The 23,764-nt window shown below is 40.6% G+C and overlaps 1 protein-coding gene across 1 annotated transcript; it reads right to left on the bottom strand.

Moving 5' to 3' along the window:
- Positions 1–13,970: 13,970 nt before the first annotated feature.
- On the bottom strand, positions 13,971–23,201 carry LOC124278822 (calmodulin-like protein 30). Its single transcript, XM_046714592.1, has 8 exons — positions 23,149–23,201; positions 22,779–22,841; positions 20,981–21,036; positions 20,286–20,404; positions 19,849–20,001; positions 18,733–18,779; positions 17,257–17,304; positions 13,971–14,047 (listed from the first exon to the last, which is right to left on the bottom strand). Exons 3-7 carry the CDS (start codon positions 21,028–21,030, stop codon positions 17,260–17,262), a joined length of 414 nt encoding a protein of 137 aa, XP_046570548.1. The 5' UTR covers positions 21,031–21,036; positions 22,779–22,841; positions 23,149–23,201; the 3' UTR covers positions 13,971–14,047; positions 17,257–17,259.
- Positions 23,202–23,764: the final 563 nt, after the last annotated feature.

Genomic DNA, 23,764 nt, shown 5'->3' with positions numbered 1-23,764 from the left:
GCAGTAATCTACTGGAACACTGATATTTGCTGGAGTGACCCCTGGGTCAGAGCTCCTGTTTGATTGTCATTCGTCCAAGATTATCATTTATTTTATGTATTCCGACACCAGAGAGAAGTTTTTAAGTCAGTAACACTAGTTTTGCTTAATGTTGTAAGATCCCACTTAGATAATATACTGAGTCAAATAAGAAACTTCACATTCTTTCTTCAGGGCACTATACAAGAACAAGAGATGGTAAGATGGTTAAATTGTTATCATTTCATTGCTGAGATCTGTGTGATGTACTCGATACACTGACAGTGCCATAATCAGTTCCATTAGGCTACACCGCCGTTCCAAAACATGGGTATACAGAATGTCAAGTCACAAGAATAAAAATTCGAAATTTCTCAGATCAATATCGTGTATGGCCGCCCCGCGCATTCACCACTGCCAAACACCGTCTCCTCATCGACTGCCTGATGCTTGTGAACACGTGGTTGGGGATTCTGCGCCATTGCTCTTGCAAGGCAGCGCTAAGTTCCTGCAAATTCTGAGGTTGGTTCCTAAGACCACTAAGCCTTCTCCCAAGTGCATCCCAAACGTGCTCTATTGGATTAAGGTCAGGGGACCTCGATGGCCAGTCCATGACGTTGATTCCAGCGTTTTAAAGGAAATTTCGTGTCAACATCGCGGTATGCGGCCGAGCATTATCATGCTGGAACTGTAGACCTGGGCCATGAACCGCCATGAAAGGAACGAGTTCAGGGGTGAGCACCTGGTCGCGGTAAGCAGCAGCTGTGAGGTTTCCACGGATGACCAGAAGTCGGGAACGGTTGTTCCCACAGAAAGCACCCCACACCATGCAACGTCCGCCCCCGAATCTGTCGACTTCCTGTACACAACATTGAGCATACCGTTCACGACGTCGTCTCCAGACTCTGAAGGTAAACCTGGATTCATCGCTAAAGACGACTCGATTCCAGTTTCTCTGGGTCCATCGGAGGTGACGTTGGGCCCACAGCAGACGTTGACGTTGATGAAACGGCGTCAATATTGGCTCACGATATGGACGTCGAGAATGGAGATTGGTAGCCCGCAACCGATTTCGAATGGTCTGTGAGGACAGTCGACCTCTGAACATCTCAGTCCTGGTTCGTGTAGCCGGCAGATAACTGTCACGTAGGTGACGTAGGACGATTTGACGGTCTTCTGCTCGTGACGTCACACGTGGACGACCCAACCTTGGGCGATCAGAAGTGGTGCCAGTTTGTTGTAGACGACCTCGCAAGTCATACACAGTACGACGGCTGCATCCCATTGCTCTTTCGACGTCAATAACTGATCTTCCAGCTTGCAACATGCCAACGGCACGTTCACGTTGCACATTTGACAATCGTGGCATTTAAAGTACCGTTAGAACTGTGGTTTAAAAGTGTTTTTTCAATTCTTGAGGCCAATGCAAACACGTGCATATGAAGAAAACTTCGATGCGAAGATCACGTGATCGACTGCACACGCAAAATCTGATTAAGCACTAACGTCATTTGCACGACGAATGGATGGGTTTGAGTGGGTTTTGCTAACGTTTTTCTAGAGTCGAAAGATAGGGATCCCATTTCGGATACATATAGATGTATCATCAGAGGAAAACAATTCATTATTTTTAACAATTACATTTTGTGAAGTTTCTTTTTTGACTCAGTATATAACTCTTTAGCCCTCATCTATTACACATACATACACACACACACACACACACACACACACACACACACACACACACACACACACACACACACACACACACACATACATACATACATACATACATACATAAAACTGTGGATATATTTCATATTTTCATTTAACATGATATTTTGCATGGAACGAACTGAAAATTGTCGTATGTTGAATCATAAAAGATGTCGAGCAGTGAAGATAACGTGGTGAAGTTTATTGATAGTCTGTTACACATAGAAATTGTGAGATTAGTAATTACAAACAACTATTTGCATCGCCAAGACCGGTAACTCTCCTCTTTGGAAACGGGGAAGAGTGTGACATCAGAGTTGTTCTCCTTCGATAAGGCAGATTACATAGAAATATATTATGGACGCTTCTGGCCTAAACAAAAGAAAAAGAAATTTCGCAACGGCTGACGTTGTAGACTGTTGTTTCATCAAATATAGATATCAGTTTTAAATATTTATCCACCATTAACACAATAACTGATCATTATGACAATTAGAAGTTTCATTATCAGACTACAGGCCACAAGTTTCATAATCTGGCATGAAGATGGGCGGTGGGGTAGCCTAGTGGTTAAAGCGCTCGCTCGTTACACCGAAGACCGGGTTCGATTCCCAAAATGGGTACAATGTGTGAAGCCCATTTCTGGTGTCCCCCGCCGTGATATTGCTGGAATATTGCTAAAAGTGGCGTAAAACTAACTCACTCATTAGTTGGTTGGAAGCTGGGTGGGTGAGATGATCTGTGTTACCGTCACATCAGTGACCGTGGCTGTGGGTGATGAGGCAGCATAGTGGATTCTCAGTCCCGACTCCTCCAAATTTTCACTCACTCACTCACTTTGTTGTTTATTAGTTTCACACTGATGTTAAATTTCTGGGTAAAAATGTTAATTTTGATGCAAAGTTTGGATTTCATGTTAATGTAAATGGATGTAAAATTTGACTTAAGAAATATTTTGACCTTGGGGAGAGTAGTGAGCTTGGGTTCGCTTGGTCTAGTAAATCTGAATGTTGTTTTTAATGGCATTAACTTGTTTAACCTGTATATTTGTTATTAATTATAAAGATTGTAAATATAAAATGGTTTAATCCTTTTGAAATTAGATAAACTCAAATTTTAAGGCACAAAACATGAATTAGGGTAGACGTTATAAAATAGTTACTACTATATCTGTCCATTTCACTTCCAGTATGGATAACCAAGTAGAATAATGGAATTCCTGGGGAGTATAGCTCAGAACAAGTCCCTGTGTGAAAACAACGTTCCTTCCTTCAAAGGATTTGGGCGGTGTGGTAGCCTAGTGGTTAAAGCGTTGGCTCGTTACGCCGAAGACCCGGGTTCGAATCCCCACATGGGTACAATGTGTGAAGCCCATTTTTGGTACCGCCGCCGTGATATTGCTGGAATATTGCTAAATGCGACGTAAAATCAAACTCAGTCAGTCAGTCCTTCAAAACATTAACCGCCAATACGTTGATTGATTGCCTATTGTTGTTATCGAAATTACTTTTTTCAAACAATGGTGGACATCGTGTATCACCCGGGGAATTGCTGTGGATCAGAGTCCCTTTAAGCCACAAATATTAATTTCACACATTCACTGATAACCTAACAGTGAATGTGTGTAATGGATAACCATGGAAATCAGTTATTTGATGAAATCTCTTGATATTTTAGGGAATATATGAATTCCCTGGGGATCAAAGTGATTTCATGAAATCGCCGACTCTTTTAGGGATTACATGAAATCCCTGGTTTCACACATTTAAAATATAGACGTTTTACTTAAAGGTCACATGCAACCAAAAAATCAAACATAATTAAAACACAATTATCACTTATTCGTGACATATAATATACATTGCTGGTTATGAAAAAACATATAAACAAAATTATAAGCCTACAATCGCAAATCAAAAGTGCAAAATTGTGTACTTCGGTTTACTTCCCAAGAAACGAAGCAGCCGCGATACCGAACCCAGTTAGAGCGGGTGGGTGTGCACTCAAGTGTAACGGCTGGTTCATTTGCAGATGCCCTCACGGCTTATTGTGTGTGTATATGTAGAGATATTGGGTTTTGTAAATACATGCTCATATTTTGTGTATAACATTTTGCAATCAACAGACATCATAACATGTCATGTGTTCAAGTATCACACCTGCCTGTCTGTGTAATTACATAATGTGGCAGAGACCGAACTCGGGCCATAAATCAATGCATTTTGTTTATGGTGTATAGCCTGATTGGTGTTAAGTTCAAATTGCATGTGGTCAGTGATAGCAGCTGTGTATTGAATATTGTCATTAGCAGACAGGCAGGCGGACACACAGGTGTCAATAAAACAAGACATTGAGTTCTGTCTGTGACAACAACATATCTATATCACAGTTAGAAATTCTGTCAACGCTAAATAATGACATTGCTTTTAAGTATCGAACTGAGAAAGTGACTCGGTAAGAAGAACGTGTGGTGAAATTATATAAACAGTTAATTTACTGTCATAACATATAAAAAGCTCGCGCCTGTGAGATATCAGCAAAACATTAGAAAAATAGCTCACACCAAAGCCTTCACCGAGTATTCACCGGACAACCCGCTTCCAAGCCTATTTCACTGCGCACGTGCTATGAGCGCAGCCCAGCTGTTGAAACCTGTTTTCCCCCGAAAAGTCGGGGGAAAATTAGTGAAACGTTTGAACTCCGATTTCGCGCGTTTTTTTTTCATCGCGTTATTTTTCAACTTTATAAGTTGAATTTGCATTTTTGACGATTTGTTTCGGTAAGTCCATACCGAAAGGTATCAGAATCTGCAAAGTTGTGTTTTACGTTGCATGTGACCTTTAAATGAATATGTTGAGATATTATTCTCTGATAGTCTAAGTGTCATTTCAGAACTTTGTAAGAGATATATTGTCCTGATATACACGACTGAATGCGCCTAGCTACCGATCAAAGTTTGTAATCGTGTGACAGCGTATCCCACTTCTTTCTTCATATCCTCAATATTGCTTAGTCCCATTTGGTTTATTCTGTCCTTCATTAGTCCCCACACATTCACAATAGCGTTAACATCTAGGCTGTAGCTGGGCCAGTCTAAAACTTGAACATTTTCGTCCGACAACCACTGCTTTGTGTAGCCTGCAGTGTGTTTGGGGTTGTTATCATGCTGGAAAATCCAGTTATCTTCAAACAGTGTTCGTGCCGTTGGAAGGAGGTGACCATTCCTTCCTTCAAATTTCCAGTGAAAATACACAACGTGATTATATTCCACCCCGCATGTGAAATTACGGGCTGTTTTGATTTCACGGTATCTTTTGTCCACATTTTCACACAGTTCGAAAGAAGCCAGACGGAACTTTCATCAGAAAAGATAACATGATCCCATTCTTGATTTTCGTGAGCCCTACACCAGTTTAAACGTCTTTCTTTTTGTGCATCTCTCAATCAATGTTGAAGGAATTCCGCTCTTTTTCACCCAGTTAAGTTTTTGTAATTCTTGTCTAAGGGTATCATTACACACCTGAAGACTTCCTCTAATAATCGTCTCATTTCTGATATCCTCAACGCTTTTCAATTTTCCGCTATCACAATCTGACCAAGTCGCCGGCGATCCGTAGTACTGAACTTCCTTGGCCTCCCTGCCCCTGTCTTGTGCTCAACTCTTGACTGAATATTCTTCAAAGTTCTGTATACTGTAGACAGAGGAATGTCATGTCTACCAGCTAACTCTTTTGCATTAGTCACACCTCTTTCAAAATCATCTAGAACCAGCTTTCTTTTCTCTTCTGCTGTCAAATCTGCAATGTCAACAAAGGAAGCATCTGCTACATCAGGGGGAATTACTGTTGATGTAGTAAGGTTCATTCTTAAGCCTACAAGAGTTGCCTCCCATGTTGAGTACCTTCCTACATAATGTAACACCTATTTGAAAATTCTATTATCAGTATTAGGAAGCAAAGATTTTCTCAATAATTTCTGGGAAAACAGTATATGTCTGTAAAGCTAACATCAAAGCAAATCTGGTTATTTTAGTTTGCACTAGCGCCATACTCGCGCGTACGGTTACAGACGGTTTGTTTGTAGCGTAACACCGCACTCGGCAATATCCCTGCTATATGGAGGCGGTCTGTAAATGATCGATTCTGGACAAGAGAATCCAGTGATCAATATCATGAGAATCAATCTATCCCATGTCAAGCGAGTCTGACCACCCGATCCCGTTAGTCGCCTCTTACGACAAGCATGGGTTGCTGAAGATCAATTCTAACCCAGATCTTCATGGGCAGGCGCCATTTGTGTGACACTTTTATGGAAGTTCGATTCACCTCTGTGGACAATTGCGACTAACGGGATCGGGTGGTCAGGCTCGCTGACTTGGTTGACACATGTCATCGGTTCCCAATTACGCAGATCATGCTGTTGATCACTGGATTGTCTGGTCCAGACTCGATTATTTAAACGTGTACAACGCTATTGGCTGCTAGACAGAGTGAGTGTAAGTGATCAGGGCAGGGGCCACCAAAAATTGTCTCCACTCATTGAACCCATGTGGGGGATTCGAACCCGGGACTTCGGCGTTAACCACTAGGCTGCCCCGACGCCTTGTAAACTGACAGAAGTGAGATTGCTATCGCCAGTACGTTCAGTGTTTCACTATCTGTGGATGACGGTCCATGGGTGACAAAACCCGAGATATTGATGATCGACCACGTTCGGGGTCAGAGTAGACTGCGGTGTACAGGATGGAATGAGCCGAAACCAGAATTTATCGAAATTCAGTAATCATGATAATGTCAGATTAGGTGAGCCAGAGTGGGAGGTGACAATCTGTGATCGCCCTTAGCAAGGTAAGCAAGTACACGTGATCTACACGAACATCATGGCTGATAGGGAGTGTGTACAAAATACAGATACAGTTTTATAACCTTATCAAACTTGTGTAGACACATAAGGATTTAAACTCAGAGATTAGTGATATGTGTCCAACATGCATGCACGTGCCACGTTCCGTGACGTCAGTGGGTTCGTCCTTGAGACGTGCAATACTTTGTTGCACGTGCATTTCGGGAAAGAGAGCAAGAGAAAGAGAAACAGAGCAAACGAATGCCACACAATACTGTCACTTTGGAAAGCTCAACCCCTGCCCCATTCTCTTCCCACAGAGGTTACTCCTGTCATATCTTCCTACGTAACCTCTGTTCTAATACGGCCCTTTCATAATAGACCGATCCAGTCCCGGCCGATAAGCCCCGCCCACTTCGTTTTTGACGTTAGGGGGGACAACCACTGACAAATCACAATGGCGTCACCGCCGGCGAAACGTTACGTGATTGCGAACGTTGTTGATGAATTCTGCTTGTGATACTTTGGTATCCGTCGTTTGGGAATGTTATTTAAAGAGGCAAGTTATACGTATGTGATTTTTAATATATTTTAGCTGGCAGATTGCAACTGGCGAGTGAAAATGAGTTACATGCCCGATGAAAAGTCGTCTCGACTAGCTGCTGAGACTGTAGGAAGCCTAATTTCTTTCGAATCAATTAATCTATCTGGCAATTCACCTCCGTCACAGCTATTAGCAGGGGAAGGATAACTGAATTTTGTTGTTTGGGTTTATAATTTTATAAAACTCGTGAACACAACCACATGTTCATGTTGCAGATCGTTTCGGTATCTATAAATAGATTATCAACACTGCGCGTGGCACCTTTACTTATCCGTTGGCGTTGTTCAAATTTAGTTCAATAATCTGAAAACATGGGTTTCTATCTTTTAATGAATTAAGAGAATGGTAAATAAAAAGCAGAAAATATTTCCCGTCTACTACTTCATGCACCTTATTTGTCTGTATATAATTAATGTAAACAAATCAATCACAGCATAACCTATTTGATCTTATTTGGAAATCTGGAAAAGGTAATTGGGCTTGTAAACAGTATGTTTCCATGGACGTATCTGGACATACCCAGAAGCAAATATTCAACAGCTGATCTGCAGCAATTCTCAGTAACGTTTCTCTCTTCAAAATCTGCACACCATGATAAAATGACACTGAATATAAGGAAATAATTTTTGTAATCATCATTTCCATTTTATTTTTCTATATGTACTTTGTTGTTGAATCCCAATTTACATACAAACTTCCACAATACTGGATTTCATGAACTGCCAGCGTTTATGTACAGGTATGTCACAGCACCAGAACACAAAGAAGATCCAAGATACAGTCTGCACCTGTACACTAGCTGACCCATTTTCCAGAAATAGGAAACGTGATGCAAAATCTTGGAACAGAGGATCCACAGTTATCCGAACAATTAACTAGCATTGAAATAGAACGTTACACAAAATACAAGGTAGATCTATTGTTTTTTCATCAGAGATGTTTAACAGCTAACTACTAGTGTAAATAAGGTGCAAAGAATATATCTTATGTTCAAAACTTTTTGTCAATACAATTACATATTGACATTATTGCTTCTTAATTAAACAATGATAATCTTTGTTTTATTAGATCTGAGACCATATCCTTAGAGGACATAACACTGATTTTGATCTATTTCCTTTTCTGAGATACTTACTGGTGTCATAAAAATTATAGTAAAGTTGATTCAAAATTTGGTCAAAGTCATAACAAAGGTTTAGGAAAACAGACATGAAAATATCCTGAAGCGTTCACCTCCTACAAACCAGTGTGCAATTTAATATGAAGCTCATTTTCCAAATAACCATCAACAAACCTTGAACAATTTGTCCAAATCCATCATCTTAATAAACACTAACTTTTGCTCAGTCTTCAAATATTAGTAACCTCCTAAAAAACTGATGATTTACCAGAAGAATTACATCAAATATGGGTTAAATATATGTTTCAATATTTATTCCGTTACATGAAAAGTCAACTGAGATTTTTGTAAGTTAGTCTGTTCCAGGACTGGATAATGCCTGACCAGGGTTTGACCAAAACGTAGCCTTTGCTTTTTCAAATTCTCTGGATGTTGAAATAACTTTAATGAGTTATGACACTAGCAATCTCTTTCAGAATTATCTTATTAGTAAATGTAGTATTTAAAAAAACATCTAAAAGCAGGAGCCAAGAAACTAAGTTAATACCAAGTGATTGTCCTGCCATGATATGTATGGTGTTTGTTTGCCTAGTTCTACCTTAAAATCATAAGAATCTGATATGTCATCAATTAAATAATTATTTATTATTGATTAGATTATTATTAATTTTATTACCCTTCCACGTTTACTAAAAAAAACTAAATTCTTAAAACATACCTTGCTATCATTTCCAGTGAATTAATCAAAATTACAGTTGTAATATTACTCCTAAAATGTACCAATATATGTGAATAATTTATGTGGTAACAAAACTTCAAATAATGTTCTCATAATTAAGATATACACTTTATTTCACACCGTCCAATACTCCAGAAAGTCACTATTCTTCTCACATAGTTTTCGTATTCGATCAACATGGAGGAAGGTAATTCAATTCAAAGTCCCATGCAACTCTTTATAAAAAATCTGAAATATTTAAAGCATGGTTTGATAGGCACTCATATGAACTAATTTTGATACTTGGATATTGCATGATAGGCAACTGCTGACACTGACAATATTTCTGTTTGAATAAAAAATATTACTCCTCGAATATTTTGCTCTGTTAACAAGATACTGTAGGCCATCAGATTGTGCTTATGAAACTTAAAACATCCTACAATGTGTGTGACAAATTGAACAATATCTAAGCGCGGAGGGGGACAAATATCCGCCACATTGTTCTTTCATGTAACAAGTTTTGCTATTTCGGTTGACCCTAACTGAAATGGAGATTTGTTTACATTGTGTCACGGCTTTCTCGCCTGTCTCATTTGAGCTTTATGGCGTACCAACTCAATGCGTAGTAGTGACTAAAAACGTTAAGCAAAAACAATTTTGTAGTTACAAGAATTGTCCGTGATTATAACACTTGCAAAGTCTTAAACTGCTATTTGTTGTCATCAATTGGTAATGATTTTGCACATGTGCAAAAGTGTGGAAATTCGTGCAAATTCTCATCAGCGGGCAGACGTAGGTTTCCTGAACGATGGTGCAGACATTTAACTGATCGTTAGGCCTATCGCGTTTCTTGATCCGCCTCCATTTCTGTTGTCTTGACCTAATTGTTTTGTTAAAGGTACACATCAAATTGCAGCAATATGTAATAAATATAGCGAGTGTAAATGGCATAATTCGAAGCACATCGCTTCGGAGGCATCGTTTGACCCCGGAAATAAGTCTGACAAATCCACACAGCGCGCCCGGCCTGCTGATTGGCCAAAATTGACGCATGCGCCAGTTTTGATTGACAGACTGGATCGGTCTATTGTTCCAACAGGACAATGCCCGCACTCATACGGCAAGGGTTGCTATAGATTTCTTGCAACACCACAACGTTGACTTACTGCCTTGGCCTGCAAATTCGCCGGATCTCTCCCCGATAGAGCATGTTTGGGACGAGATGGATCGGCGTTTATGCCGTCTTCCTCATCCGCCAGATAACGTCCTTGACCTTGCAACAGAACTTGAGAGAATCTGGCGTGACATCCCACAAGCCTTCCTTGCACGTTTGATAGGCTCTATGCGTCGTCGATGCACTGCTGTTCTCAATGCCGATGGTGGACATACCCGTTATTGAGCTTGTGACATGGTCGTTTGACCCCTGTCCCGCTTGTGGACTCGTGACGCCATTGTGATTGACTTTTCAATTGAAATTCTCCCGACTTGTTATGGTCTCATGATCGCCCCATTAAAGTTTATGTGTACCTTTGACATTGTTATCGTACTTCTTATCAACTGGGACAATGCACAGTTTCTTTATGTGGCTAGTATACTTCCAGGCTAAATACTTTGACACAACCGAATAGTCATAAATACATATGGAATATGCAGGGACCAAGCTTTTACTTCGAGACAACCGTAACTTCGACACAGCGCTGTATGACTAGACTACGAGAACAGTCCTAATTGTGGGGACTAAGAGAGTAAGAAAGGTCCCGAACAACTTTTGCTGGTCGTAATAAAGAGAATCCTTATAGGAAGCATGGCGTAGCACTGGCTCCAGAAACACATGCTTCTTGTGAGAGACGGTTAGTGGGGTAGTCCAGTGGTTAAAGCGTTCGCTCGTCACGCCGGTCCCGGGTTCGATTCCCCACATGGATGCAATGTGTCAAGCCTATTTCTGCTGTGCCCCGCCGTGATATTGCTGGAATAATGCTAAAAGCCCCGTAAAACTAAACTCACTCACTTAATTGTGGGGGGTGGAGTGCAGGCTCGGGGACTTTGTGTCCCCCTTCCCCGACGTTGATCTTCCCTGCTTATATTTATGAGTATAATTGTTACATGGCTGCTAAATGTTTTGTTCATCTGATTGTAGTCCTAGGCCAAGTGCTAAGGAAAGTTCCTATCTTCCAGGATCTCTCAGGAGCAGTAAAAGTGTTATCGGCCAGTATGACACCTCACACCCTAAAAGAATTCTTGTTATGGAACTAGCCACATATCAGGTTCCTAAAAAACAAACAAGGTTTATACCACTGTTGAAACAGTATCCACATGTTCATAGACCAACTGATGCATGGGTATATTAACCACAAGCTCTGGTGCATTCGTCACCACTCGCCCATTTCCGTAAACTCCAAGAAGACTTCGGCTTGTCCCGGAATACCACGAGTTGGCCACGAATGGCTCTGGTGCTCAACATGGTCAAGATATGCAGTATGGGTGATCAGGCCGGGTGTATCATATTACCTGGTTTTGATGCTATATCTACATTTGGCATGGGGTAACTGGTTGAATTGCCACATGCATAACGTGACACAAAGTTAAGTCAACCTCACGTGAGGTTGATACAACCCACAGACCCCACTCGGCTAAAAACAGAATGAAACCCCATAACGTAAACTCGTGATCACGCGTGTGTGTTGGATTTGCCCCCAAAGTAGGCATTGCTACGTTTCAGTGACGATTCACAGTTGTTTACCTTTCCAAACAATGGCAGACGAAAAGGTTGAGAGATGTGAGCAGACTATTGCTAAGATACACAGCGTTCCCATACACGGCGTTCAATCATGTATTTGAGCGCTATGTATCAGAGCTAAGCAGGCTAGTATTTCTTTTTTGTAATTTTATATGTATTTTTGTGTCATATAATAAAGCAGCTATTGACTTCACTTTCGGTTGATACAGTGATTTATCGACATTTCAGTTTCATAAGAGTGTACCTGCCTCATGGGAAGTCGATAGGCATTTATATTGTCTCTGCACTCGAACATAGCAGACGCAATTCAGAATTAACGTGTCGTTTTGTTAAGTTTCAACATAATCAGTTCGTACGCTGTTCTGGTCCCATTCTCTTCCCACAGAGGTTACTTGTCATATCTTCCTACGAACCTCTGTTCTAATACGGCCATATTTCCCGGTTCTCGTAAAATCCCCTAGCGGCAAAAGATCGCAACACGAATTATCTCCCTTCTTTCTATCCAATCAGAACACGTTTTACATCGACTTAGATTCAACTTGACTAACACAAGCAAATGTGGGGCCACAAATATCCCCCATCTGACGGGGACTTGTGTTGATGTTACACACAAGACGTTTAATGGCTAGCTTGTCCGTTGTCAAGGAGGGCGATGGAGACGCCACTGATCCGCCATAACATGACTGAGTTCTGTCTAGAAGAAACGTTTGCGCATCGCGTAGGGGGAGAGGTTTAGTTTTCTCGAAGCATACGGAAATTACCGAGGCCTTGCGAATGATCACTTTTGAAACAACGTCGCTAATTGCACAACTAAATCTGATTGCCTCCAATCACGAGTCTTGAACGCTCACACCATGAAAGGGCCGTATTAGAACAGAGGTTACGTAGGAAGATATGACAGGAGTAACCTCTGTGGGAAGAGAATGTTCTGGTCCATACTTCACGCAACTGTTTGGTTTGCTTTTTCAGGGTTCTGGTAGATGTTATGCAAATTATGTGACTGGCATATGATACCGGTAGGACATGATATGCTTACCCTTTTCGCTAACACCATGTGGTTTTGCTGAATTCCAGTGGTCAGTGCAAGTAATTTTCTTGCAGTGACGTTTTATAAATTGTTGTGTGTAAGTTCCAGACTTAATTATTTACAGACTGTTGTGATATAACTGGAATATTGGTGTTCGATGCTTTTGCTCACAGGTTCGTCATTCTAGGACCCATACGTTACCATAAAACAGTTGGCTGGAAGATGTCTCCAAAGATAGTTGCTGAGGAATATTTCTCATTATTTGTTTTCCATAAGGGCACTTGGTATTATATATGTGGTTTTCAAGAAAACCTTCATACGTGACGAGGGGGTGGTGGGGTAGCCTAATGGTTAAAGCGTTGGCTCGTCACGCCGAAGACCCAGGTTCGAATCCCCTCATGGGTACAATGTGTGAAGCCCATTTCTGCTGTCCCCCGCCGTGATGTTGCTGGAATATTGCTAAAAGCGGCGTAAAACCAAACTCAGTCAGTCAGTCAGTCATACGTGACGTGATTGTTCAAAGGTCGCTCTACAGTGTTATGATTATGTTATGAGTGAGTGAGTCAGTTAATATTTAACGTCACATCGGCAATATTTCAGCCATATCGTGACGACAAAAAGTTATGTACTAAGACTAAAAATATGTATACTTATTAAAAAAACCTTTCATCAAGGGATAGTATAACAACTAGACTGTCACACATTGATTAAAACTAGTTCGAGTTCAGTGTAAAATTGTTAGTCATTGCAAAACAACAAAATGTAAATCCAGGCTATACATCACCAGCAACTGTAGGTAGTGATTATGTTATGTGTCGCTTAAATGTTTCAACAGGAAGGGAAAACAATAAGTGCTCAAAATATAAGAATGGTCATACCTTCTCTATCTAAGGAAACTTCCCTTCGAAAGAGGAGAAACTGGAATCAGATGTATATTTGAACAAACCGGAACGACTGGTATGGTACTGGCACACCAAGGGCTGTTTGGGGAGTTTTCCGAGCACTGTATCAGCCAATAACTGATCGAGCAGATACGCTAAGGGAAGTAACTCTGCGTGTTAATCTAAGGCGTCGAAAACCATTTGACCATTAATGTTCTGTGTATATGTTAACTGCTGAGGGACATCATACAGCTAAGCGATGATGGTAGAATTGATACGATAATTGATACGATGGACACGATTTAGTGAAAAGTATCTATTGTGTACAGTACAAACTGATAACAGCGACGTAACAATCTTGTAAGGTGGGTGGTGAGCCTGAAAGGAAATACATGATATTTTAGCACTTCTTAGTATTTCTCTATCTGGTTAAATCGTTATTTGCTAGTGTTATAATAAAAAACAAATATGCCTACAGAATAAGGCTGCGCAATATAACCGGTTTAGGCATGAGAACGATACGTATTGCGATACGCTGATCGAAAACCGGTATTTTGACATGCATTCGGAAGGCTTCAGAACACTCGGAAATCTTCGGCTATTTCCGGGTTTTTTAAATTTGTTCCTTTCCTTGTTTCATTTGTTCCAAATATTATTTGCATTTTTATTTTGTCATGATTTAAAGTTTTTATTAAAGCCTAATCAAGCATAGTGATTTTGTTGTGGTTTTGCTTTGTAAATCAAGCATTAACTCGATTATAAGTAGGTTTTTTTTAAAAGAATTCTTGCAATATATTGCAATACATATCGCATATGAAAACTTTCGGCAATACCCACCCCTACTACAGAACATACATGGATACCACGTGTCAAGACTGACACAGCGTGATACCCCTTTGTCAAGAGGAACGTCACACCTAATAGTTTTGTCCCCTTTCGATCGTCCGTACATATCTTATGGGCAATGAATATAATCAGACATATCACCGTAACGTCTATTAAAAGCAAACCTTGCCATACAGAATATGAATTTCGAAAGTATGCTATCGATACATCGATGTATCTACACTGATGTTTCAATGCGAATTCTAATTCAACTTAGTATGTAACACGAGTTCTGATTAGTCAATGCTATAAATTTCCGACCGTATAATCAGCATATACGGTCGCAATTTGAAAACCGATTCACCGAAACCTTTGAATGTATCCCTACACTATTGGGGTAACGCTGTTTCGCAGGACATTGTCATTTGCAGAAGCCATTGGTCAAATAACTCCCCTATCCAGCTAAAATGGGTGGAATTTGTGTTAAAAAAAGACAAAACAGTATCATAAATTTAATTTTAAGTTCAAACAACTTACTCGCAACGGGCTGTTGACCCAACACTGTTAGATCATGAAACAAGGTTTATGACGTCATTATGGAGCGTGACGTCACCTGCTATGACGTCATTTGACAACAGAACTGATAATGGCCCGTAGTTGAGGAATCAGCGGGCCGCTCATTTCTGTAGCTAGAGGGCGGTTTCATCATAATACCGTCCATTTTATCTATAATACTATGATCTATTCATCATTGTCAAATTTAGTCTGTGTGCACATAAAAAACGTGTGTAGTTTGAAAAGGGAACTACTTTCTCTGGCGATGGTGTAAGTTGAAGGAGTGATATGATTAACCTTTGACCTAGAGGAACTTTGACCTGGTTTAAATAATGAATTTCTTTCCCGAAAAAAACAGTGTAAAACGAGTTGAATTAGAATGGGGATAACTGTACTGTGCTTGACGAATTGGGGACGTATACCGGTGGTTATATAGCCGCAAATTTAGTTATATCGGCGACGCGTAAGAAGAATTTTACGCCATATTGTATCAAGCATTCTTCAGTGTCAAGGTAGAATCGGTTGTGACCTCAGCCATTACCGCACAGACATGCACTGACCAACCTACAAGTCTTGCATCAAAGTAGAAATGCAATTCGATAGTTTTTATCGATCGTATCGTGTCGTGAGCTCGGTTATCGAATTACATGATAATTCATTTGTAATGCTGGCATGATGTTAAATTAAATGCATAAACTATTTACCATTAGTTCTTAGTCATAGAGCTCTTGCTGTTTTCTTCGAACGCCAGGGAACGTCATTAAGTCAAGGTCATGTAACGTTGAGTACGGCCAACGTACGCTGTATGTATACGACATTTTGTGGCTCGATCGTAGCGCCACGATAGGCTATAACTAGTTATGCCTTAGTATATACAGTACAACCAGAAATTATTGAGAATTTAAAGATTGTATATTTGTTATTTTTACACTCATTACTCACGTATTAAATGTGAATATTAGCAGAACAAAATACATATGGAAGATTCAAAGATTCAAGTATTTTGTCAAGTCACCATGGGCCCGCAGCAATGCAGGCTTCAATGTGGCGGGGCATACTACTGATCAAAGAAGTTAGAAAGTCGTGGTCCATGCTGTCCCAATATCGGACCACCTCTTCTTTCATTTCAGCAATATTTGTCAGATTTTTCTTATTGACACTTTCCTTCATAAGCCCCCAAACTTTTTCTATTGGATTTAATAATGTCATATTTTGGGTCCGAAACCAGGCCTGTAAATGCTTTGAACGATGTCTTTGGTCGTTTTCCTGCTGGAAAATCCAAAAATTTCCATAGAACACGTGAGCAGATGGAAGTACATGTCCCCCGAGAATATCTGTGTACCGCTCACCGTTCATATTCCCTTCAAATACACATAGGGGCGTTGCCCCTAACACAGATATGCCACCCTACACGTTAAATTTCGGACTGTACTTTGGGCGCTGATAGAAAGGTTTTTCAGTTTGTTTAGTCCAGAATTTCAGTCTATTAGGAAACAGCCACACAGAACTTTCATCTGAGAAAATCACATTGTCCCAGTTAAAATTTCTATGCTGTAAGCACCAGTTCAACCTTCGCTCCTTTTGTTCAGGTTTCATGATCGGTGATGGAATTCCTCGTTTTTTCTGCCAACCCATAGCATGCAGCTCAGTTTTAATTGTCTCCTTACAGACAGCCACAGTTCCTCTATCAATCATATCCAGCCTTAAGTTTTCTAAACTCCTTCGTTTATTTTTAGAAACAAGAATACCAAGCTGCCTCCTGTCACCGACAGTCAATTTTCTGGGCCTACCTGCGCCTCCCTGGTGCTCAGTGCCATATCCATTTGCAATATTTTTCAAAACACGATAAACAGCGGACAAAGGGATGCCTGTTCTACTTGAAATCACTTTAGCTGATCTGATGTCCTTGTTATAATACTCTAAAATCAACTTCCTCTTCTCTAAATCATCTATACTGAGGATCACTGAAAATGTCGTCTGCTAGCAAGTAAACAAAGGGGGAGAGCTCTTCACAAACTAACGAAAAAGGATTAACGGAGTCGTCTCTCTTGAATGAAACCAAGCACTTGATAGCTGGTCAAGGTTGTTTATACTAGAAATCCAATTAAACATATTCCTAAAATTCTCAATAATATCTGGTCATACTATATGTGATCACAGTAACTCCCTCGATTCCGAAAGATTACATTACAACCGATTTACCTTACCAGTTACTTCCCAACGCCAGTTCCAGCACCAGCGATGGCTTTCTCGACCTGGAATCCAAATGATATGAGTGAGTGAGTGAGTTTAGTTTTACGCCGCACTCAGTAATATTCCAGCTATATGGCGGCGGTCTGAAAATAATCGAGTCTGGACCAGACAATCCAGGGATCAACATCATGAACATCGATCAGCACAATTGGGAACCGATGACATGTGTCAACCAAGTCAGCGAGCCTATCCACCCGATCCCGTTATTCGCCCCTTACGACAAGCATAGTCGCCTTTTGTGGCAAGCATGGGTTGCTGAAGACCTATTCTACCCCGGATCTTCACGGGTGCGAAATGATATGTGTGAAACAATGTGTGGAAGGCATAAAACTAAAGGATACTTCAATATATTACAGGATATCAATGTTGTTGGAAGTATAACAAACTATTATTAGGCTGTCTGGTAACATTTATGAACTTGCTTATTCTCTACGCCTAATTTATTATGGGATTTCTTTTCATTCTTCACAAAACAAAACCATGGATGATGGTTGAAATACGAATATTCTTTTGCAAATTTGTTCTGTTTGCCACCTTTTCATTAGAAATAAACATTTATAAAGTAAGTGAGTAAGTGGTTTCACGCCGATTTAGCAATATTCCAGCAATATCACGGCAGGGGACACCAGAAATGGGCTTCACACATTGTCCTGACGTGGGGAATCGAACCCGGGTCTTCAGCGTGACGAGCGGACGCTTTAACCATTAGGCTACCCCACTGACCACATCTATGATTTAAACTTTTGCTAATCGTGCTTTATCTTGGAACTCCAGTCACTACTCCATTTAAAGTACAGGCGAGGCAAGCATGGTTTCAAGGAATTTAAAAACACCTTTCGTGCATCTGCGTTCTGTGGGGAGAGAGTCCCAAAGATGTGATTATGGAAACTGAAATGATCTGTTGGCAAAGGTTTTCAGTTTATATGAGGGCGCTTGCAGTTAAAACTGGGTGCTGGACCGCAATGACCTTGCGGTCATCAACAAAGCAGAAAAATACAAATGTAACTGAGCCCCAAAATGACAATTCTATTCAGTTTCACAAACCTGTGTCTTTTATGAAATTTGAAATAGAAAGGGACTGAGCATACACCCTTGCCACGCACCGATGAGTGAGTGAGTGAATGAGTTTAGTTTTACACCGCACTCAGCAATATTCCAGCTATATGGCGGCTGTCTAAATAATCAAGTCTGGACAAGACAATCCAGTGATCAACAGCATGAGCATCGATCTGCGTAATTGGGAACCGATGACATGTGTCAACCAACTCAGCGAGCCTGACCCCCTGCGCACCGATGACACAATCACGTGCACCAGCTACTCCAGTAACCCATGCTGTTTCGCCAAATAGGTCTAATTTCAGGATCGGGTGAACGGGCGCCTTAGACGACCAATGTGAATATTTTGAAAATATCATCCTGTAAGTACTCACCAATGCATAGTGATGCTCAAACTCGCCGAAAGTCACTTTGTCATCCCCTGTTAGAACACGAAACCATGATATAATCAGCTGATATGTTATCAACAATACACATGCGCGCGCGTGCACGAACGCACACACACACACGTGTCAGACAATGTTGATAAATACTCTCCCAAGAAAGGCCTGTTACACACATAATGATTGAAACTTATTTCCGACATATTAAGCGTAGCAGCCATAAATTTTCCGATTCCCGTGCTGGGATTCGAACTTGGACCTTCTGATCCGAAGTCGGGCGCCTTGCTCACATGACCAAAGAGGTTAACCCCGTCAAGAGGCTGACAAGGTAAGGATGTCATCTGTGGGATGACTCCATGCCCTGCTACATAAGTAAACCTCCAACTGCGTGATGGAACAAGAAAAAGCCGCCAGCCTGGCGTTACTTGAAAAGGCAAAAACTGTCAAAAAGCCATATGCACGTGCCAACAGCAAACTGCCAGGCATGCATACCGTGACATCAGCAAGTAGGGCTGAAAAGGCAAACATCAACATACCACTTACGGTGACGGCTTCACTGTCACATTTGACGTTAACTGGTTACGACCGCAGCCCAGTTTTGTCTCAAGTAACGCCAGTCTGTCGTATTTCGTAAATCGGTAATTACTTTTGATTATTACTGTATTCCAGTTATATACTGGACAAAATAAGTTAGGGATATTGGTATTTTTATGGTTGATATTTTATCAGTGTGTCAATGAAGAAATAAATCATTATTCATAATTTCAAAATTTACATATATATCCCTAACTATTTTTGCCCAGTATATAACGACAGACATCCACGAGCATGGCTACAGTGAGTGAATGAGTGAGTGAGTGAGTTTAGGTTTACGCCGAACTCAGCAATATTCCAGCTTTTTGCCGGCGGTCTGTAAATATTCGAGTCTGGATCAGACAATCCAGTGATCAACAGCATGAGCATCGATTTGTGCAGGTTCATTCCAACCCGGACCTTCACGGGTCGAGCATGGTTAGAGAGCTGACAAACCTGGAAACATAAATGGGTCGAACCCTTATTCGAACACTCGAAAATAGTCTTCTGGTTTTCAGCAAAATGTTCACTTACCATTTCCATCGTAGTCTGAGAATATTCTCTTCACGTCAGCTTTCGTGATATCGCCATCCTTGTTGGTATCGTAGTAGTCAAAGTTGTCTTTAGCTGAAGCCTGGGGGACTCCGGATGCCGCAAGGTACTCAGCCAACCTCAAGTGACCGTCACCTAGTGGAGACAATTCCTTGGTTAATGAATGCAATAAACTTGACTTGAAACATGAATGTCTTTCTTGTACGTATTGTACATGAAAACTGATTTAGTTCAACTATTCATACAATGGAGCAACCTCTCGATGGTCAGGGCTGCTCACTCGCTTGATTAATTGTGTGTCATCATGACCCGAAGGCGTGGGGTGTGGTTTGTGTAATCCTAATATCTTGAGGATCCCTGGTGAGAAGACAGCTAGCTCGCCAAACAAAAGTCAAATAAACACGGGAAAGAAAACTTACCATTCTTATCGTAAAGGTCATATATGGCTTCAAATTCCGATTCTGAGAGGTGATTGTCTTTGTCGGTGTCGACGGAGGAAAACGCTCTTTTAAGGGCAGCTACAACGGGGGAGTCAGTGCTGAAGTCGAGAAGAAAAATATACCTAATGTATCTTCCTGTGTATAGAGTCAGCACAGTTGAGACACCTCTGGTGACGTCATCCCATTGTTCCAAAGCGGGTTTTCTCTCATTATCGGATATATGTACAAAAGTCATACGATTTTTGAGTCCTTGAACACAGAGTCTGAGAGCGTGTTATTGATACGGGTCTTATATGCTTTCAGTTTCCATGAAGCCAACGAACGTACAAACAAACAATAGGGCGAAATGGTACGTGCATTCGTGACCAACTCGTGTTATTCCGGGACAAGCCGAATAGCGACTTTTGGAGGCATTCGTCACCACTCGCCCCTTTCCGTAACCTCCAAGAAGCCCCGGAATAACACGAGTGGGTCAGGAATGTTTTGGAGGCATTCCATTCGTAACCAACTCCTGTTATTCCGAGACAAGCTTTGAGGTTACGGAAAGGGGCGAGTGGTGACGAATGTTTTGGATGTTACGGCGAGTGGTGACGAATGTGATGTGTCTAAGGGAGGCAACTCTGTACAGCGCATTGCAGCCTGAGACCACCTTTGTCATCATATCTTAAACTCACGCTGAAAACGCCACGGCGAGAAGACACGAGAAGATGATGAGGTTGTTCATTTCAATCTGGAAGAATAAGTATAACACATTTTTATAAAATTTAATTAATTAAACACCAATGAGACTGTTTTGTAGAAATCTGTTATCAAATTCGAGTCTGTCCAATTTGTATTGTAATACATGGGTATACTTCATGGAATTCTTATAGTTTTTGCAATCAGAACATTGCTGCCTCGAGTACACCCGTATATGAAATACGTTGACTCGAACATGCACTAGAGATGACCTTTTATCTCGATTTATTTTAGTCTTTTCTCGAATGCAGCATTATGGCATATTTTGTCACTATCATGTCATTTACCTGTGTTCATGTTTTACCGTTATGCTGAACCCGATGAGCTTAAATGTAACGGTATACGGTACTGAATATGCTGTTCGTGATTCATCCATACCACAAATGGGTGGTCTTGAACTTGACATTTAAATATACCACCTACCTAAAGTTAGCCATGCATTGCTAGATTTATCGTTAACGTAGTTCTGTTCAGGGGCGGGAGGGTAGCCTAGGGGTTAAAACTAGGCCCATGTTCGATTCCTCACATGGGTAAAACGTGTGTCCCCAGCGTGACGTTGTTCGAATGTTGCTAACAGCGAAGTAAACCCCTACTTACTTACTCGGATATCTTCAGCTGCATGACGGTGGTCTGTAAATCACCTAGTTAGGTCCAGATAATCCAGTGATTGACTCTATGAGCAATTATTCACGCCAAAAAAGTAATTTATTCAACCAAGTCACAAAACCTGGCTTGCATAAACTATACTTATGTTAATTAGCTGGGGTCGCAACTTCACAAGAACCCGTGAAGATCCGTGTTAGAATTGATCTTCGGTAACCCATGCTTGTCGTAAGATGCGACTAACGGGGTCGGATGGTCAGGCTCGCTGACTTGGTTTACACATGTCATCGGTTCCCAATTGCGTAGATGTTGTTGATCACTGGTTTGTCTAGTCCAGACTCGATTATTTACAGACCACCGCCATATAGTTGGAATATTGCTGAGTGCGGCGTAAAACTAAACTCACTCAGCTCACTTCACAAGACACGGTCTGAGTAACGATACACATCATTGTGATATCATATATTGAGATATACGTACTTCTTAGATCTAAGCATCATATACGTATGTAAGCTTAAATAAGTATATTCATTTGGTAACTTTACCTAGACAAGGTAGAGATTATACCAAGATTTTTTGGATTGTTTTCGCTTCGCCTTAAAATTCGAGCAGAATACCCCTGTAAAATATGCCTCCTTCAAGATAAACACAAGGTTTTGGTGGAGTATTATGGTATGAAATATATAGACTGGAATGTTTAATTGAACTAAACCAAAAGCAAATCAACAAAATGTAACAATAGTTATTTTCATTCAAACTAAGTCTATTTTCCGTTTCGTAAAACATAAAAATGAAATACATGTGTATATCCTAAATGTTAACGGAAGCTCATTACCTGTATGTCTGGGAAGGGATGGTCAATATAGGATTACTCGGGTAACGATGGTGCACAATTAATTCCACCAATTAGTATAACCATCTTTTCAATATCAGAATATTCAGGGCAATATAGTGAGTGAGTGAGTATGGTTTAGCAACATCCCAGCAATATTACGGCGGGGGACACCATAAATGGGCTTCACACATTATACCCATGTGGGAAATCGAACCCGGGTCTTCGGCGTGACGAATATTTCCGATTTCGGCTTTAAACAACAAAAAACACCTCATATCAGCGAGTGGCTCACCTACCTCTAGGTCCTGTGAGAGAAGACAGACAGCTCGCCAACGCAGACTTAAATATTCTTCTAACACCTGTCATATTCGTAAAAGAGCATGCATTGGTGGGTTCTTGCACAACACTTTTAAAAATTCTTGCTGATTTTACGATGTCTATTTTTATATGTTTAGTAGACATTAGTACACATAATCCTTCATGACAAACACACAACCCGTTAGTTAAAGGTCACATGCAACAAAAAAAAAACCAACAACAAACATAATTAAAACACAATTTTCACCTATTCATGACAAATAATATACATGGCTGATTGTGAAAAAACAAATAAACAAAATTATAAGCGTACAATGGCGAATCAAAAGTGCAATATTTTGTACTTGCGTTTACTTCCCTCGAAACGAAGCACCCTGGAGACCGAACCCAGTCAGAGCGGGTGGGCGTGCACTCAAGTGTAACGAAGTCTCTCATTGGCTGGTTCATTTGCCGAAACCCTGAGAGCTCATTGTGTGTGTGTATATAGAGATACTATGTTTGATTGGCATTCTAGAAGTATTGTGATTAATAAGAAAGTAAGATTCTTTACGGATAACAACTTCTTTTATTGTATATGATGCGACGTTTCGGTTTGGATTCTTATACCGTTGTCACTCTTGCTTGACAACGGTATAAGAATCCATACCGAAACGTCACATCATATACAATAAAAGTTGTTATCCATAAAGAATGTGTGTAGAGATGTTGGGTTTTGTAAATACATGCTCTCTGCATTTGCGTTCGATCCGATCAACACATACTGAGATGGTGATCACACCTGCCTGTCTGTGCAAAGTGTAATTACATAATGTGACAGAGACAGAACTCAGGTGCACGAGCCATAAATCAATGTATTTTGTTTATGATGTATGGCCTGATAGGTTTTGTTAAGGTCAAATTGCATGTGGTCAATGATTGAAGTTGTGTATTGCATATTGTCATTCGCAGATAGGCAGGCAGACAG

The sequence above is a fragment of the Haliotis rubra genome, unplaced genomic scaffold, assembly GCF_003918875.1.
Source record: "Haliotis rubra isolate DU_JTF1 unplaced genomic scaffold, ASM391887v1 Scf242, whole genome shotgun sequence".
Taxonomy (NCBI): Eukaryota; Metazoa; Mollusca; class Gastropoda; order Lepetellida; family Haliotidae; genus Haliotis; species Haliotis rubra.
The sequence above is the reverse complement of the archived record's forward strand: the minus strand, read 5'-3'. Positions and strand labels throughout refer to the sequence as shown.

Bases quoted from the DNA above. Each gene is read 5' to 3' on its own strand.
- LOC124278822 (XM_046714592.1), bottom strand. From the start codon at position 21,030: ATGAACAACCTCATCATCTTCTCGTGTCTTCTCGCCGTGGCGTTTTCA. The intron at 18,780-19,848 runs GTAAGTGAACAT...GTGTTCTAACAG, and splicing joins CTCAGACTACGATGGAAATG to GGGATGACAAAGTGACTTTC. The intron at 17,305-18,732 runs GTGAGTACTTAC...TTTGGATTCCAG, and splicing joins TTGAGCATCACTATGCATTG to GTCGAGAAAGCCATCGCTGG.